Below are 15051 nucleotides of genomic sequence, written 5' to 3'. Positions count from 1 at the left end.
GTCCCCAAGAATAAATTTAAAACTGGAACCCTGAAGTTGTTAGAGAGGTAAAGAACCAGGTATACTTACATCCCAATGGGACAGCAAATTGCTAAGAGGGACTAAAGACAAGTATTTTGTGTGATATCACAGAGAACTATGGAAGAACGCATTCATCTAGCACTCAGGAAGGTTACAGAAGACTACGCAACACCCACCTTTAAACAGATGGGGAGCTGGGCACACAGAGACGGAACAACTAGCCAGGAGGAGACGATGAAAGACTTCAAACTACACAAGGGAGGCAAGAGTGCCAACAAAGAAAAAATGACATAGATTATACCATAGAAAGAAAAAACAAGTACAGGGGCGCCTGGATGGCTCAGTGGGTTAAGCCACTGCCTTCGGCTCAGGTCATGATCTCAGAGTCCTGGGATTGAGCCCCGCATCGGGCTCTCTGCTCAGCAGGGATCCTGCTTCCTCCTCTCTCCGTGCCTGCCTCTCTGCCTGCTTGTGATTTCTGTCTGTCAAATAAATAAATAAAATCTTTAAAAAAAAAAAAAAGAAAAAACAAGTACATATGAATGGCAAAAATCATGAGCCTCATTAACATTTATAACTAAGACATAAGACTGGCAAGTCATCAGAATTTTTAATAGTTAAAAAGCTTAATATGGTTTTTATTTAATGGATGACAGATTTTTAAAAACATATTTTTCTGCCTTGCTTGTACGATAGAGCAATTTAGCCAGCAAGTACTCTTAGGAAACAAACTAGTTAAGAGTATCAGCTCTTCCACTTATTGACAACCTCTTCCATTTATTAACAACCTCTCTGCCCATATTCTTCTTTATATAACAAAGATAAGACGGCCTAACTCATAGAGCTGTCATGAAAACTAAACTGGACTAATATAAATTGCTTAAAATACTGCCTCATAAATAATCAGAACTCAATACAAACTAGTGACTACTAGTATCATAGCAACTTAAAAGTACTCAAGCTAGGGCTCCTGGGTGTCAGTTGGTCAAGCGACTGCCTTCGGCTCAGGTCATGATCCTGAAACCCAAGACTGAGTCCTGCAACTCACTCCCTGCTCAGCAAGGGGTCAGCTTCTCCCTTTGACCCTCCCCCCTCTCATGCTCTCTTTCTCTCTCTCTCAAATAAATAAAATCTTTTTTTAAAAAGCACACATGCTATACAGTTTTCTTACAGTACATCTGTATCAAGTCCCCCTGCTTGTGCTCTTTTCCCTCTAATAAAGAAATAAAATCCTAAAATAAAACATAACAAATTGAGCATCAAAGTGAACCTTGAGGCCTTCAAGACCTGGCCGGAAACACCCTCCTGTGTGTATTTCCTTGTCATCTTTCTTGTTGTGCTGATGGCGTCAGAGGTGCATGTCATCCCAAGGAGGGAGAAGGCCGATGGTGGAGAGACTCTGGGCTCCTGAAGAACACAGAAAGGATTTCAGTCTCTAATCTGAAGATCCACTCAGCACTGTCAAGGGGGGGACCTCTGTGGTGACAGGCTACCAAAACCTGGGGAGTTACATGGTCATTCAGCGTAATGTAATATAGCTCCGTACAGCATGTTGAAATGACCAAGTTCACTTGAATAGTGATCAGCCTAAAACCTTTAAAGAGGACCAAAGAGGCACCTGGCTTCCTCAGGCACTAGGATCCTTGATCTCAGGGTTATGAGTTTGAGGCTCACATCAGTCACAGTTAACTTAAAAATAAAACAAAAAGCGTACACAGGACTAAAATCAGTGAGGCTCAAACAACGAAGCTGGTCTGTGCTGGGACGGATCCTGTCTCCCGCTCATTCAGCCACTGGGCACTGCGCACTCAGATGGTGCCAGGGCTTATCAGCCCAGCGGGTTCTCCTCGTGAGAGCTCAGGGTCTAGAGCAGAAGATGGACAAACGAGAAACCAAAATGTGAACGGGAAAAGCGATTGCTCCACAGCAAAAGAGCAAGGGACACAACTAAGGCCCAAACTCCACCCGGTGAGGGGTATGACAAGGCTGTGCTGAGATGACACGGAGAATTCCTGCGGGAGGAAAAGAAGGAGACAGCCCTGCACAAATGCGAGTGCATTCCACCTGGCGGAGGGCACCATGGAGCAGAGGACTGGAGGTTAGAAAAGGGGGCCAGGGTGGCCAGAGAAGCTGAGGAAGGACCAGAGTGGGAGGGGAGGAGGGCCAGGGCCCGGGAAGTTGGGCAGTATCAGTGCCCTTCTCCCAGGGCTGTGTGACCACACTTCCCCACACTCAGTGGCTGAACCAACAAATGCTGCCTCGTGGTCTCAGGGGATCAGGAATCCAGCAGTGCTCTGCTGGGGGCTCCTGCCAGAGACTCTCCTTAAACTGGGCTGCTGACAACACCAAGGGAGGACCTGCTTCACCGAGAACCTGAGCGCACTCAGGGGCATGGGCCAGATACAGCCCATCTCAAAGACCTGACTTTTGTCTGCTGTGGGCCCACAGGGCTGGGCCATGTGCGTATGTCTGGGTCATGGTTCAACCTAGGGGCTTGTGCTCCAGTATGAAGATTGGAGAGAGAACATGGATCCGAGTCAACATGGGGCTGGGCAATGAGTTTTCGAACAAAATCTCAGAAGGGCCTTTGGGTCACGTGGCCACGTTCTGTGACATGGAAGTGAATCACCAAGTCCAGACCACACTCTGGGGAGGGGTCACACAAACATGTCTACACAGGAGTTGTGGAACCAATGGAGCCCCCGAAGGGAGACTGTGAAGATCCTTGAAGGGTCCGGGCCTTGCCCAGAATCAGACTGGTATGGATGCTTAGCCGGCTTGAACCCAGCTCTTTGAGTATCCTCAAAGTTGGGGTCCTGGATGCAACGTAGCCATTCACTGGGGGCTCTGGAAAAGTTTTTCTGGAAGGAAGTGGCTGTTGGCCTGGAAATGTTATCGGGCTGAGGGTGATCATTGGTCTCCTAGACAGGAGACATATGCCCAGGTTCTTGTCTGAGGAGGATCCCGGGTCATGGCGACCCACTGGATGGACCCCTATCTGCATCACACACTTTGGAAAGGAGAGAATGGCCTGCATCCCGGGACAGGCGGTCTCTAGGGCTAAGGGCACATTCTGACCATCAAGGGCCAAGGCTCCAGTCCCTTCTTTAGGGTTTGCATTGAAAAGAAAAAGCCTAAGACCTTGGGAAGCTATTACCCAGCCCTCTGTAAGTGGGGATGTCCTCTTCTGGGACTCCAGAATGTGAGCACCGATGAACACATGTGTGCACACAGGAGCTTGTGTGCTGGTGCACACAAACACACACCCCAGGAGGGACTGTGGGGTGGGATCTGATTAGTAGCAGATTCCAAGAAGTTGACAGGAGGGAGGAAATTGGGTGGGAGGTATTTCCTACATGTGACAGCCCTCCTCTAACATCATAGCTATTATCCAACCTATGCCTGTGGACATCTGATAGAAAGACATGCTGGACTCATCCATATTTGGCAAGAAGACCATCCTTGTCTGCCACAATGGCTTATCTAGGGTCTGAACCAGGTAAGAATAGAGACTTGTGTCTGAAACCAGGTGTGTTTGCAAGCTGGGGCCCTGGCTGCTCCCAGACCTTCCCTGGGGGCCTGTGGAGAGGGGTGTGTTGGGGTCACTGTGTACAGATAAGATGTGGCCTTGCATGCAGAAGGGGGAAGAGGAGATGGCAGATGGGAGCACTGTTCGTGTAGGGGTCCAATCAGGAGTGGGCCCTGATAGGGCATCTCAGGAAGTGATGTCACTGCCTGGATCACAAAGGCCTTCAGAACTTGGAACCCCTGCAACCAGGCAGCCAGTCTAGTCCAGTAGCAGGGTTACTGGACTCAGGACCTTGACACAGAAAGATGTTTTCCTGTTGTGTACCTAGTTTCTGGGGCTCTGGGTACCAGAACCCCCAAGAAAATGACTTGTTCCCATGCTGCAGACATTGGCTAAAACCACCCCCCCAATGCCGCAGGACCTTTCGAGGGAGACGCCATAAGGTACTTACTACTGAGGAGACTAGGCGATGCCCACCCCTCTGAACCGTCCTAGGGAAGCCCCATCCCTTTCTCTGGAGTTTGAGGGGAGGAGGGATATGTGGGGGTTCCTGCCCATGGGCTGGAGGAGGGTGAGTACAGTGGATACTCTTGTGATCCCTTCTTGTTCACACCAATGTCAGGGTGGGCAGGGTGCACAGGGGATTCCTGAGGTGACTCTGAGCTGTGCCAGAGCACATCCAAGGCCCTGAAGCTGGGCCACGTTTCTCTCCTTGGGGGAGGGCTCTGCCACCTGGGCTGTGGTGTGTCTGGAATGGAGCGCCCTGGGTCTGAAGACCAGCAAAGGCCTCCAGACAGGGCTCTAAGTCCTCCTGCCTGCCTGCCGGGCACTGTCTTTAAAGAACGCCCCAGAGGACATGGTGCAGGAGGTGACCGAGGAGATTGCCTGCTCTCCTTCCTCCAAGGACACGAAGCCGCACACGGCCAACAGAGTCTGGCGCTGGCTCAGGGTGAGTGCAGGTGCTGGGGAGACCCAACCCCGGGGCGCCCATGCAGCACCAAGGGCCCCACTTCCTAGAAGCCAACCTGGCCTCCTAGAGTCCTGTACTCCCGTGAATCTGCATCCCATCTCTTCCCCAAACTGGCCCACAACGTTCTGCCCACGCCTTGGACAGAAGCACTGCCATTGTCCACATACTTATAGGAGTATCATTAAAGAGACTTTAGACCAGGTTTCATCCCGTTGATTTAGACTCCTTTTGCCCTGGCCAAGGCATTTTCCTAACTCGTGCTCCCAGGTGCCCCCACTGGCCCAACAGTCCTTCCTCAGCTTCTGCAAGTCTTGCAAAGACTGGATTGGGAGACTTTGATCCAAAGGGACATGGTACTCTGTCTCTTGCTCTGCGCTTTGGTATTGATGGAACACATTGTTGCCCCCCCCCCCCCCCAAGGAAAAGGAACAGGGGCCTCACTGCACTGCACTGCACGGCAGTCCGGAAGGCCAGTCATTGATCACAGCCATGGAGCCCTTTACTGGGGCAGGACTGGATGTAATCCCCTTCTCTGGCCAAGGCACAGTGCTGCATCCTACAGCCTCCGTGCCTTCTTATCCTAAGCCCTCTCACCTTAAACATCTCTGTGTTCTCATCTCAAGAATGGGATATGTTGGGTGCCGGGGTGGCTCAGGGGTTTCAGCCTCTGCCTGCAGCTCAGGTCATGGGTCTTGGGTCTCACAGTCCTGGGATCGAGGCCCACGTCGGGGGCGTGGGGTCCTCTGCTCAGCAGGGAGCCTGCTTCCCCCTTTATGTCTGGCTGCCTCTCTGCCTACTTGTCACCTCTCTCTCTGTCAAATAAATAAATAACAAGTCTTTCAAAAAAGTAAAAAGAATGGGCTATGTTATCAGAAATAACAGGATCCATGCCACTCAGGCAGGGATGTGCTATCCATACTCCGCTCACAAAGGGACCTCAGATACTAGCAAGTTCAGACATCATTTCTTTCAATTCTTTGTATGGATACCAAGAACATTTTCTCATTGCCTTAAAGGCTTCTTAACTGATTGGCTGATTGATGGATTTGAGAGAGAGACAGGGGGAGAGTGGGGAGAAGTAGACCGAGAAACAGAATCCTCAAGCAGACACTGCCCTATGGACACAGCCCTACGAGGATCGCAGCCTCAGAACACGGAGACCATGACCTGAAGCAAAACCAAGAGCTTTAGGCTGAACCCAATGAGACACTGAGTCACCCGATTCTTTTTCGGACTCTGGGCTCTCTTGTCCCACCTCTTGCTGAAGTCCCTGAGATCTGGGGGCTCATTCTGCCCTCCAAGCCCCAACCCTCCTGGTGGCCACAGCACTGACTCATGTCTCCTCTGATTCACCTCAGGGGAAAAATCGTTCAACCAGGAAGAGGAGCAAGACCTCGGTGCTGACGGCCAAGCGGGCCAACAAGCTGCAGGCCGCAATAGATCACCTGGTGCCTGCCGTCATCAGACAAGATCTACACTGTGTCCACACCTTTCTGGACACATACCGTCACTTGGCCACCCCCCAGGAGGTGCTGGACCTCCTCTTTGCAAGGTGAGCACCCTCCCCTGCCCCTAACTGCTCTGTGAGATTTGGCCAATTCCTGTTGTGAGACTCTGGCAGGTCCCCAAGCTTCCCCAAGCTTCCCTTGCTCCTAACTGGGGCAGAGGTATTATAGGGACTCAGTGGGGTCTTGTAGGGAAAGGACACCTGGGAGCCTGCGCCAGTGGAAAATTCTGCTGGAGGGCCTGTGGGCATGCTCTTTGCTCATTCCTGTGCCCCTCATGATGAAGCCTCTGCCTCATCCCTGACTCTCACTATGATCTTGAGCTGGGCTCCTTTGCCACTGAAAGGGAGATCTGAGACTCCTTCTGGGGCCTGTGTCTGGCTGAATCCAGAGCAAGCATCCCTGGGGGTGAGCAGGGGCCGGGCCCACTCAGATGTCGGTGATGGGCTGGTTGGGGCCCTTTTATTCAGCAAGCATTTAGGAAGCCCCGGTAGGTGGAGGCGATTATCCAGGAGCTGAATGGGATCCCTGCACAGAACAGAGAGCACCCCAGGGCTGCAGGCTAGTCGAGGGTCTGGCGGTGAGAGCCAATATCCACAGACATCTCATGCGATGCCCCCTGGCCTCCTCTAGATTCGGATGTGTTTATTCCAGCTATGATGAGGTCGGCGGACCCCAGGAGCAGCGCAACATGTGAGTAAGCTTTGGCTGCTTTAGGAGGGCCTTCCCTCTCCACCAGGGTAGTGAGGGTCCTGTGAGTTTGAGGGGCTGCCGGACCTTCAGACTCACCTCGTTATTCTGCTTTATGGTAAATGTCTGAGAGCTTCTACTGGAAATTGGAAAGGTGCCCTGGGGAACTGGGGTAGGTGTGTGAGCACTGTGGGAGAGCAGAGGGGGATGGAGGACAGCTTCCACCCCTGAGAGGGTCATGCTCCATCCCTGCCCCTTCCCAGCCCTCTCTCTGCCCCAATTCTGGGACCCAGAACACAGGATTTAGGAACCATCGCATAGCAGTGTTGGCACCTGCACGTTGGGTGCACAGAGGGGTCTCAGGGAGAGGGTGACCCAGTAGAGCCCAGGGAGCAGCAGGCATCCCACACCCTGTGGGAGGTGAGTGTCAGTGGAAACAGACCCACTCTCATGGCACCTAGTGAACGGGCAGAGGAGGGAACGGTGGAGGTATGGGGAGGGTCCTGGGAAGGCCTGGCTAGAGACAGAGTCCCTTTGTTCCCTCCTCGGTTGGATCTTCACTGAGCAGAGGCGAGTGCAGTGAGGGTAATTAAGAGGCCAGACACCACTTCTCCCCAGGCACATGCAGTTGAATTCAAGTGGCTCGTGGGCAAGGAGACAGACTGAGGAGTGTGTCCAGCTCCCCTAAGAAGTCCAGAAATGCTCCCCCCATTGACCAAGGACTCCCACTCCTAGCGGCTTTTGGCCAGCCTGCCGTGTGGGAGCAGGCCTTTCTCACGCAGGACTGCCAGGTCGCAATTGGACAAGGAGTCCGACTGGTCTCAGACAGGAGCTGACAGCCCAGGGGCCCAGGTTCCCACATAGGTTCCCTGGGATTTTGGTTTGGATGCGTACCCTGTCCTCTGACTTCTCTGCCTCCATGTCTGTCCCCAGGGCCGTCTATGCCATCCTGAACACCTGGGTGGAAAAGTATCCAGGGGATTTTGTGCAGCCTCCGGAGTTTCCCAGCTTGCATACGCTGCTGGCCTACCTGCAGGTCAATGTGCCGGGCTCGGACCTGCAGCGCCGTGCCCAGCTTCTGCTTCCAGAAAGGCAATGCGCTCCTGAAAAGACCACGGAGCCAGAGGCTAGGGGTGAGGAGGACTGGGGGTGACTCATGTGGGCCTGAGGCGGAGGCAGGGTGGGCCACCCTGAGGAAGCCTCCGTAGATTGTAATTGGGCCGAAGAGAGTGAGTCGTCTCAGATCCCTGTCCCCATGGGCTTCCATCAGGGACACCTTCTGGGGGCTGGGTCTTGAACGCAGGCCATGCTGAGTGGTGGGGAAAGGGAAAGGCAAAAGGGAAGTCAATCAAGCTGATGATGCTTTCTCTTCTTGGAGCTACAGCACCGGCCCCAGAGCCAGATCAGGATGTGTCTCGGGAAGTTGTTCCACCAGCCACTCTGGCACCTGCTGCACCTCTGGGGCCTGAGCTGGCCCCCGCCATCCCTGCTATGGCTGCTCACTATGGGTTAGGAAGACCAGTGACCCCCCCTGACCCATTGGGGCCAGGGCAGATGGTCGTCAGGGCCCTCGTTCACTTCTCTGCCACGGAAGAGCCACCAGGCCTTTTGACTTTCCTGGATGACCAGCAGGGTCCTGCCACCGAGCTGCCGCCCCCTGCCTCCGTGGAGCAAGCAGGCTCGGCCCCCGAGTAGCAGCTTGTGCTGGCTGCAGCTCCAGAGCATGACTCCCCCTCCCCCATCATTTCCTTCTTTATCGTATTTGTTTTCTGTATTCACCTCTATAATTACTTCATAGATGTTATTTATTAAATAAAGTAGAATTTGAGTTTATATAACATTTTACTCGCATCCTTTGCAGTGGGATATGGAGGTCTCATTAGGTCCATCCAGAGTGTTGCACAACCATGTCGTTCTACGACGTTTCTGTCACAGAGACACCCACGCTCCTCATCGCTCACTGCTCTGTCCCTCCCCCAGTCCCTGCAACCACTGCTCTTCTCTCTAAATTTATCTTTTAAAATATAATAACCTAAGGAAAAAAATACCCTTTTCTTCTATAACTTGATATGCCATTGCCACTTCATCTCTGACCAGGACCTTCCCCCTCACATCCTGGACAAATGAATTTACTGTGTTCCATACTGAGAAATGTTGTCACTACGATTATTCCATGAAACTGCTGAAACGCTGTCAGTACCTTGGAAGCCCAAGCCACATGAGCCACGACGGCGACCAGCTGGAGTCCTACTCATTCTCGCTGAAGGTGCCTGGCTGCTCTTCGGTAGCCTGGGCTGCCTCCTCGACAGTCTGGACCTCAAGTGCTTTCAGGACAACAGCAGGGGACGCGGTGCTGGCTTTTAGCATAGCCATGGCCTCACTGTGACTTCAATTGTTCAAATCAATGCCATTGATATTCAGCAATATATCACCTGTCCAAAGGAATAAACCAGAAAATGAGATGAGCTACCAAGTCATTATCTTCCCTATACATCCTGTTATTTGTAATTTTTCACATCTCTGTCATTCTTACGATATCGAGGGAAAAATCCAATTCATGGAAAACATTCCAAAACAACTCAAAACTTTAAGATAATTTCATCATACATAGGAAAAAATGTGGCTTGAGGCACTGTGATTTGACTGGACGTCCAAGTCATTAGACCTGGTTTTGCTAATGTGCAGGACCTGGGCATGTTCATTTCTCTTCTTTGGGCTTCAGTGATTTCTATAGTTCTTTCCTGCTCAAAAATTATTTGATCTTTTGCTCTTAGAAATGAATTTTTAACATATCCTGTTTTAGAGTTACACAGTTTTATAGATATAGTCCTACAGAGTTTGCTCAGCGTGGATGTATCAGAATACTTAAAGAGAAGAGATCCTTGGGTCTACACAAAGAAATGAAACTTGTGATTTGAGCATCTTTTGCTTAAGGAAGAAAAAAAGGTGTTTGTTGCCCTGACAAGTAATATAATAATAATAAAAAAAGGGCAACGAGGATTATATAAAAGGTTAGGAAGGAAAGGATGAGTGTTCTATTTTTTAGAGGGTTTTTTCCAACATCAAATAATGCAATGATCTAAATAAACATTAGAAAATAATGGAAAGGGCGCCTGGGTGGCTCAGTGGGTTAAAGCCTCTGCCTGCAGCTCAGGTCATGATCCCAGGTCCTAGGATCGAGCCCGCATGGGGCTCTGCTCAGCCGGAAGCCTGCTTCCCCTCCACCCACCCCCCGCCTGCCTCTCTGCCTACTTGTAATCTCTGTCTGTCAGATAAATAAATAAATTCTTAAAAAAAAAAAAGAACGGAAACATCATCAAACTGCAGCAATTTTCCTTCCCATTAGGCGTTTTTCTAACCTTAGAGAGAGGTTTTACACTTATATATGGAAGGGACACTTTAGAAGATTTTTAAAAAATCATATTTGATAGAAAATTTGGGGAATATTTGTTACTTTTTTCAAACATGAGTTGCATGCAGGGAGAAGATGGGAAGAGTTTCACTGTTCCCAGCCCTTCCTATCTTACCTCCTTTGATGCGGCCATCACGTGCCAGACAGCCATGAGCTGGCACACTGGTTACAAGGATGGGCAGTTCACCACTCTTGCTTCCTCTGCCCCCTGCCACTGTCATTCCCAGGGACTCAGGTGGTTCCTTCTTTACAGTAATGTGTTTTTCTTGGCATGTAACACACTGGGGAAGATCCTAACACAGGAGAAGAAAATTCATTGCAAAATAAATAATACATAGCTGAAGTAAAGTAAGGAAACTGAAGGAAAAAATACCATGGCAATGATAAAGTCACTGTTAAAATCAGTTACTGAAGAAATAATACACAGTTCCTCATGGTACAAACATGACACCGAACACTGGGGATCACAATGTCAGACTTTGGATGGCTGTATTTTCATATGACTATGTATGGAACAGAAAAAACTCAGGACTGTTGACATGTGGAAGTCAAAATAGGGCCAATTCTACAAAGGTAAATAATGCACTTGAGTTTTAAGATTCTGAAGACAAGCTAATTAATTTTATTTCTCTCTCTCTCCTCTATTCTTTGAGAGAAATGGTGACAGAATAGTACAAAAGTAAAGTGCGGATTTAGTTAACTGCCAGAAAAAAGCTATAGATCTATCTTCTGTTTCTTACTCATGAGAATGCTCGGTCATGAAATGGGTGCAAACTGATCTTCACAACCTTCATGGAAAGCTATAAGGATATGAAATAACTGAATTTTTGAAAAAGTTAAGGAAGAGAAAAATTCTCCAACAAACTGTGTTCTCAGGAAAAAGCAATTTTTACCGATATTGATTGTTTCTATTTATGGGGACACTCCTAGAAGAAAAGGAAACTTTAAAACATCACCTTTTTTTAAATTAGAATGCCATAAAAAACAATGGGTACCTATGAAATATTAATATTAAAATAGCAATAGTAACTAACATTTATTGAAGATTTACTATGTGTAAAGCAAATGGTTTCACATGTATTATTTCATTTTCATGGTTTCATTACATTTCACTACAATGGTCCGGAGTGTAAATCCTATGGTTGGCCCCATTTTATAAACAAGGAAATAGCCTTATTAGAAAGGTCATGTAGGGGCACCTGGGTGGCTCAGTGGGTTAAGCCGCTGCCTTCGGCTCAGGTCATGATCTCAGAGTCCTGGGATTGAGCCCCGCATCCGGCTCTCTGCTCAGCGGGGGGCCTGTTTCCTCCTCTCTCTCTGCCTGCCTCTCTGCCTACTTGTGATCTCTGTCTGTCAAATAAATAAATAAAATCTTTAAAAAAAAAAAAAAGAAAGTTCATGTAATTTGCTCCAAATTATATAGCTACGCATGATCACACTGGGATTTGAGGTGATTCAAGTTTAAAAAAAATACACATACACACACACAGTGTATATACATAAACATGTATTCATATGTAGTTGTCTATGTTCATACAGCATGATGCTATATGCATCCACACTACAATGGTGCTATCCCATTAAGTGTAATGATGGAAGCTCCTATCTCAAAAGGTTCCTTAACACATATACTGTAACAGCATAGTGTAGATAACAAGATAACTATTACCACGACTAACAATATCAACAGCAGAACTAGATGAGTTCTTTTGCTAGAACTGTAACATTTCCTTTAGTGACACTGCTTCAGAGCGGACAGGTACGACGTGTCAGTCAAGCCCTGCACCGGCAGGGGTGTCTGCTCTTCTCTCCTCCTGAAACCAACACTCTGAAATTTTCTTGAGGGCACTACTTAAATAGCCTAGAGTTCCTAGAATTTTGACCTCATAGAAAACCTGTAAACGTCCACAGGTGGTATCATAGCATATGACATCTATGTTCGCATCCTTCAAAACTGGGCAAGACCCACGTGATTATGAAGACAATCCAGGTAAACTCAGCTGGGAGCACATTGACTTCAACGCTTGTGTCTGTCAGGTATCGAGTCAATTAGAGGTGGTTGTTTTATTCCTCCAAATGGCTGAGATGTATGCATTTTAGCCAAACTTCACAGATTACTCTTGGTATACTTCATGGAAACTTCTAAGGGCTTAACACTGGATGAATGTTTCCAAGCAGGGGCTACGCAGGGGCTTAGTAATAGAGTAATGTGTGCTTTAATTTTTAACAATGATTATCCTCTGAACAGGTTGTTTTGATAAATTTGTATTTGTTTTCCCTAGGAGACCTTTATATTTTAAAGTAGGATTTGACATCACAAATGCTGTATGTTAATGGTAAATTGCTAAATTAATGCTTAAAATTCCATTAATGTGGCTGTTCTAACAAGCAGGTTTACAGAGCACCTAGAGTAAGAATTCAGCATTGCTATTTAAAACACCACCACTTAAAATTAAGGAAGAGGAACTAGTAAAAAGAAAAATATTTGTGCCCAAAACAAAAAAAAGGACATAAATCGTCCTCTATATGAACGCTGAAATGGTTAAATTTGTAGCATTGTCTTTGAGCACCCATATTTCCACTTTCTGTAGAATTCATGGATTCAGTTACCAACTTTTGCCTTAATCATGATTCTTTAGGAATATGTATATATAGGTAACTTGTAAATCAAGGACCAGCTATATGAACAACTCCTATTCAAATTCCTTTTCGAAACAATAACTGCTTTTCGTAGTCATCATTGTGAAAGCAAAATTATAGGTTCCCTTCACACATTTTGTATTCTGTTCAAAAATAAGATGAAGTTTGTGCTTATAATTTCTTAAAAGTTTTAACTGAACAAAGACCAGTGACAAGTGTATACTTCAGCTCAGAAAACAAGATAAACCTGATGGGCCAAAAATACTTGTGCCTTTAAATGATGCTTTCTTGGGGCGCCTGGGTAGCTCAGGGTGTTGAGCCACTGCCTTCGGCTCGGGTCATGATCTCGGGCTCCTGGGATCGAGTCCCACATCGGGCTCTCTGCTCAGCGGGGAGCCTGCTTCTCTCTCTCTCTCTCTCTCTCTCTGCCTGCCTCTCTGCCTACTTGTGATCTCTGTGTGTCAAATGAATAAATAAAATCTTAAAAATAAATAAATACAAAAATAAATAATGCTTTCTTGGGCTCCTGTGACATTACAGAGTTATTCTCTCAAATTGTACTTACATTAAGAAGCCACTTTAAGCTAAACATGTGTTTCTCAAGTCATTCTCCTTAAGTAAAATTAAATTGCTTTGCTAAATTAAAACTTATTTACTGGTCTACTTAAAAACTATAGGAAGTAAAAGCAAACAAACAAACAAAAAATCGATAGGAAGGTTCCGATGTGTGATTTTCACACAGTTGGTAAATAGCATCATTGTAAAAATTCTGGCCTACTAGAAGTTGAGTTCAAATGAAAGATGAAATGAAGTAAATAACACTGAGAACACAGTAAAGTGCCACTGTTTTTTGACTTCTACTGATTTCAGCATCCAAAGTGAGACAACATCAGAATTTTTGGCACAGATAAATGACCTAGGAATATATTATCAAAGCACTGAAATATGAAAGATGCAGCAAAAAGCTCAACATACGGGAATTTAAAATGATCTAGGGTAGTATTCCTATGAACTGTAACATAAAAAGAAATGCTTTATGTGTTTTGCATGTACGTATCAGAAAGTATGATTTATGCTTCATATTCACATAGGGAATTCTGTTGTTGTAGGCAAACTGCCCAACCGCTAAGTATGGACTTGTTGGTCATTGTCTTTTTTTCAGTTACATAACCTCCTGTTACAACTGAATGAGCAAACCAAGATAAATCCCACTTTCAAGCAGGACCAAACAAAGAAGTCTTTCTAGAAGATCAAACACTTCTCATCAATCTGGCAGAGGGACCTTCTTACTAAGAAACCACCCCTACTGGCTGAGGAACAGACTGTACAGGGACTCTCAAGGTAGCCAAACACACATTCCACACCCCCAAACACCTTGTGCTCACCTTTTCCAACAGAGTAACAGCCCTCATTTAAATCTTACCAGTTTGTCACAAGGATTCCCTGAGGGCAGATGAATGAAAACATGCAAACTCGAGGCCTCACCTTGTGTGAGCTGGGACTGTTGTGGTACAGCGGCTGTGCATGGTGCTGGCTGCTACTCTGAGCTCCTGCGTCCTGGACAGGGTTACCAGGCTGGGATTTCCCCGGCCTAGCAATTGTTAAATCCACCCTCTCGCCACTAGCCTGGAGAAAACACACATATATAATCACCAGTCATTAATGATGCTTCTCACTTAAAAAAATTATAGGGAGGGTCATTTTCAATGCACTTATCATCGCTGTATCAGAGCCTCACCTGAGTGGGGACTGCAGGCCCCTGCTGGGGGTGGGGCAGACGAGGGAGTTCATTTCAGGAGCTAATACTTTAAAACTTCTGCAGGTAAAAGAGCCACACACAGACCTCTTGGGTAAACCTTCCCTAATCCTGGAAATACCAAGGGTGTAAGCAAAGAAAGCCTGGGTTCTGATCTCCCCATGATTTCTTGAAGGGTAACTGTCTTTTTATACTTCCCTCCCCTGCAAAACTGGCCTTGGACTGAGAGAAAGAGAGCAAAGAAGATAAAAGGACGAACGGATTCTAAACTGGATTACAATCCTTTGTGATTTCTGAAATAAATTCCAAGATGGCTACTTTGAGAGTGATAATCAATGAAACTACGTGTAGCTCTGTTTCCACACACTACAGCTTCGAATCGAAAATAGGGATCAGCTTAAACAGTCCTGAAAAGAATGATAACAAAGGTCCTGTAAAACAGGATTAGTATTTATATACATCACAAATTGTGTGCCTATATATGCCATATGTGCACTCACACATAAATGTAATTTTAGAGGTGATGAC

At 47.1% G+C, this 15051-nt stretch overlaps 1 protein-coding gene, 1 long non-coding RNA gene and 1 pseudogene across 4 annotated transcripts in view; 1 reads left to right on the top strand and 2 right to left on the bottom strand.

Moving 5' to 3' along the window:
• Positions 1-15051, bottom strand: part of LOC309858169 (ligand of Numb protein X 2-like) — a 59135-nt pseudogene that overhangs the window by 36824 nt on the left and 7260 nt on the right. The window contains exon 3 of the transcript in view: positions 14253-14393. The product of the transcript in view is annotated as a ligand of Numb protein X 2-like (transcript). The remainder of the gene's footprint in view (positions 1-14252; positions 14394-15051) is intronic.
• LOC309858176 lies at positions 1340-8936 on the bottom strand. 2 transcript variants are annotated; one of them, XR_014308080.1, is made up of 3 exons: positions 8916-8936; positions 1736-1885; positions 1340-1428 (listed from the first exon to the last, which is right to left on the bottom strand). It is a non-coding gene; the product is annotated as an uncharacterized lncRNA (long non-coding RNA). The 2 variants fall into 2 exon arrangements; XR_014308081.1 differs by lacking the exon at positions 8916-8936 and adding an exon at positions 3654-3741.
• Positions 3848-8555, top strand: LOC309858170 (ral guanine nucleotide dissociation stimulator-like). The gene is made up of 6 exons (XM_082750856.1): positions 3848-3993; positions 4392-4499; positions 5879-6072; positions 6659-6718; positions 7649-7848; positions 8100-8555. The coding sequence occupies exons 1-6, from the start codon at positions 3856-3858 to the stop codon at positions 8408-8410; spliced, it is 1011 nt and encodes a 336-aa protein (XP_082606982.1). The 5' UTR covers positions 3848-3855; the 3' UTR covers positions 8411-8555.

This window comes from Mustela nivalis (assembly GCF_964662115.1).
Source record: "Mustela nivalis genome assembly, contig: HAP1_SCAFFOLD_1969, whole genome shotgun sequence".
Taxonomy (NCBI): domain Eukaryota; kingdom Metazoa; phylum Chordata; class Mammalia; order Carnivora; family Mustelidae; genus Mustela; species Mustela nivalis.
Note: the sequence above shows the minus strand (reverse complement) of the source record. Positions and strands in the feature narration are given on the sequence as shown.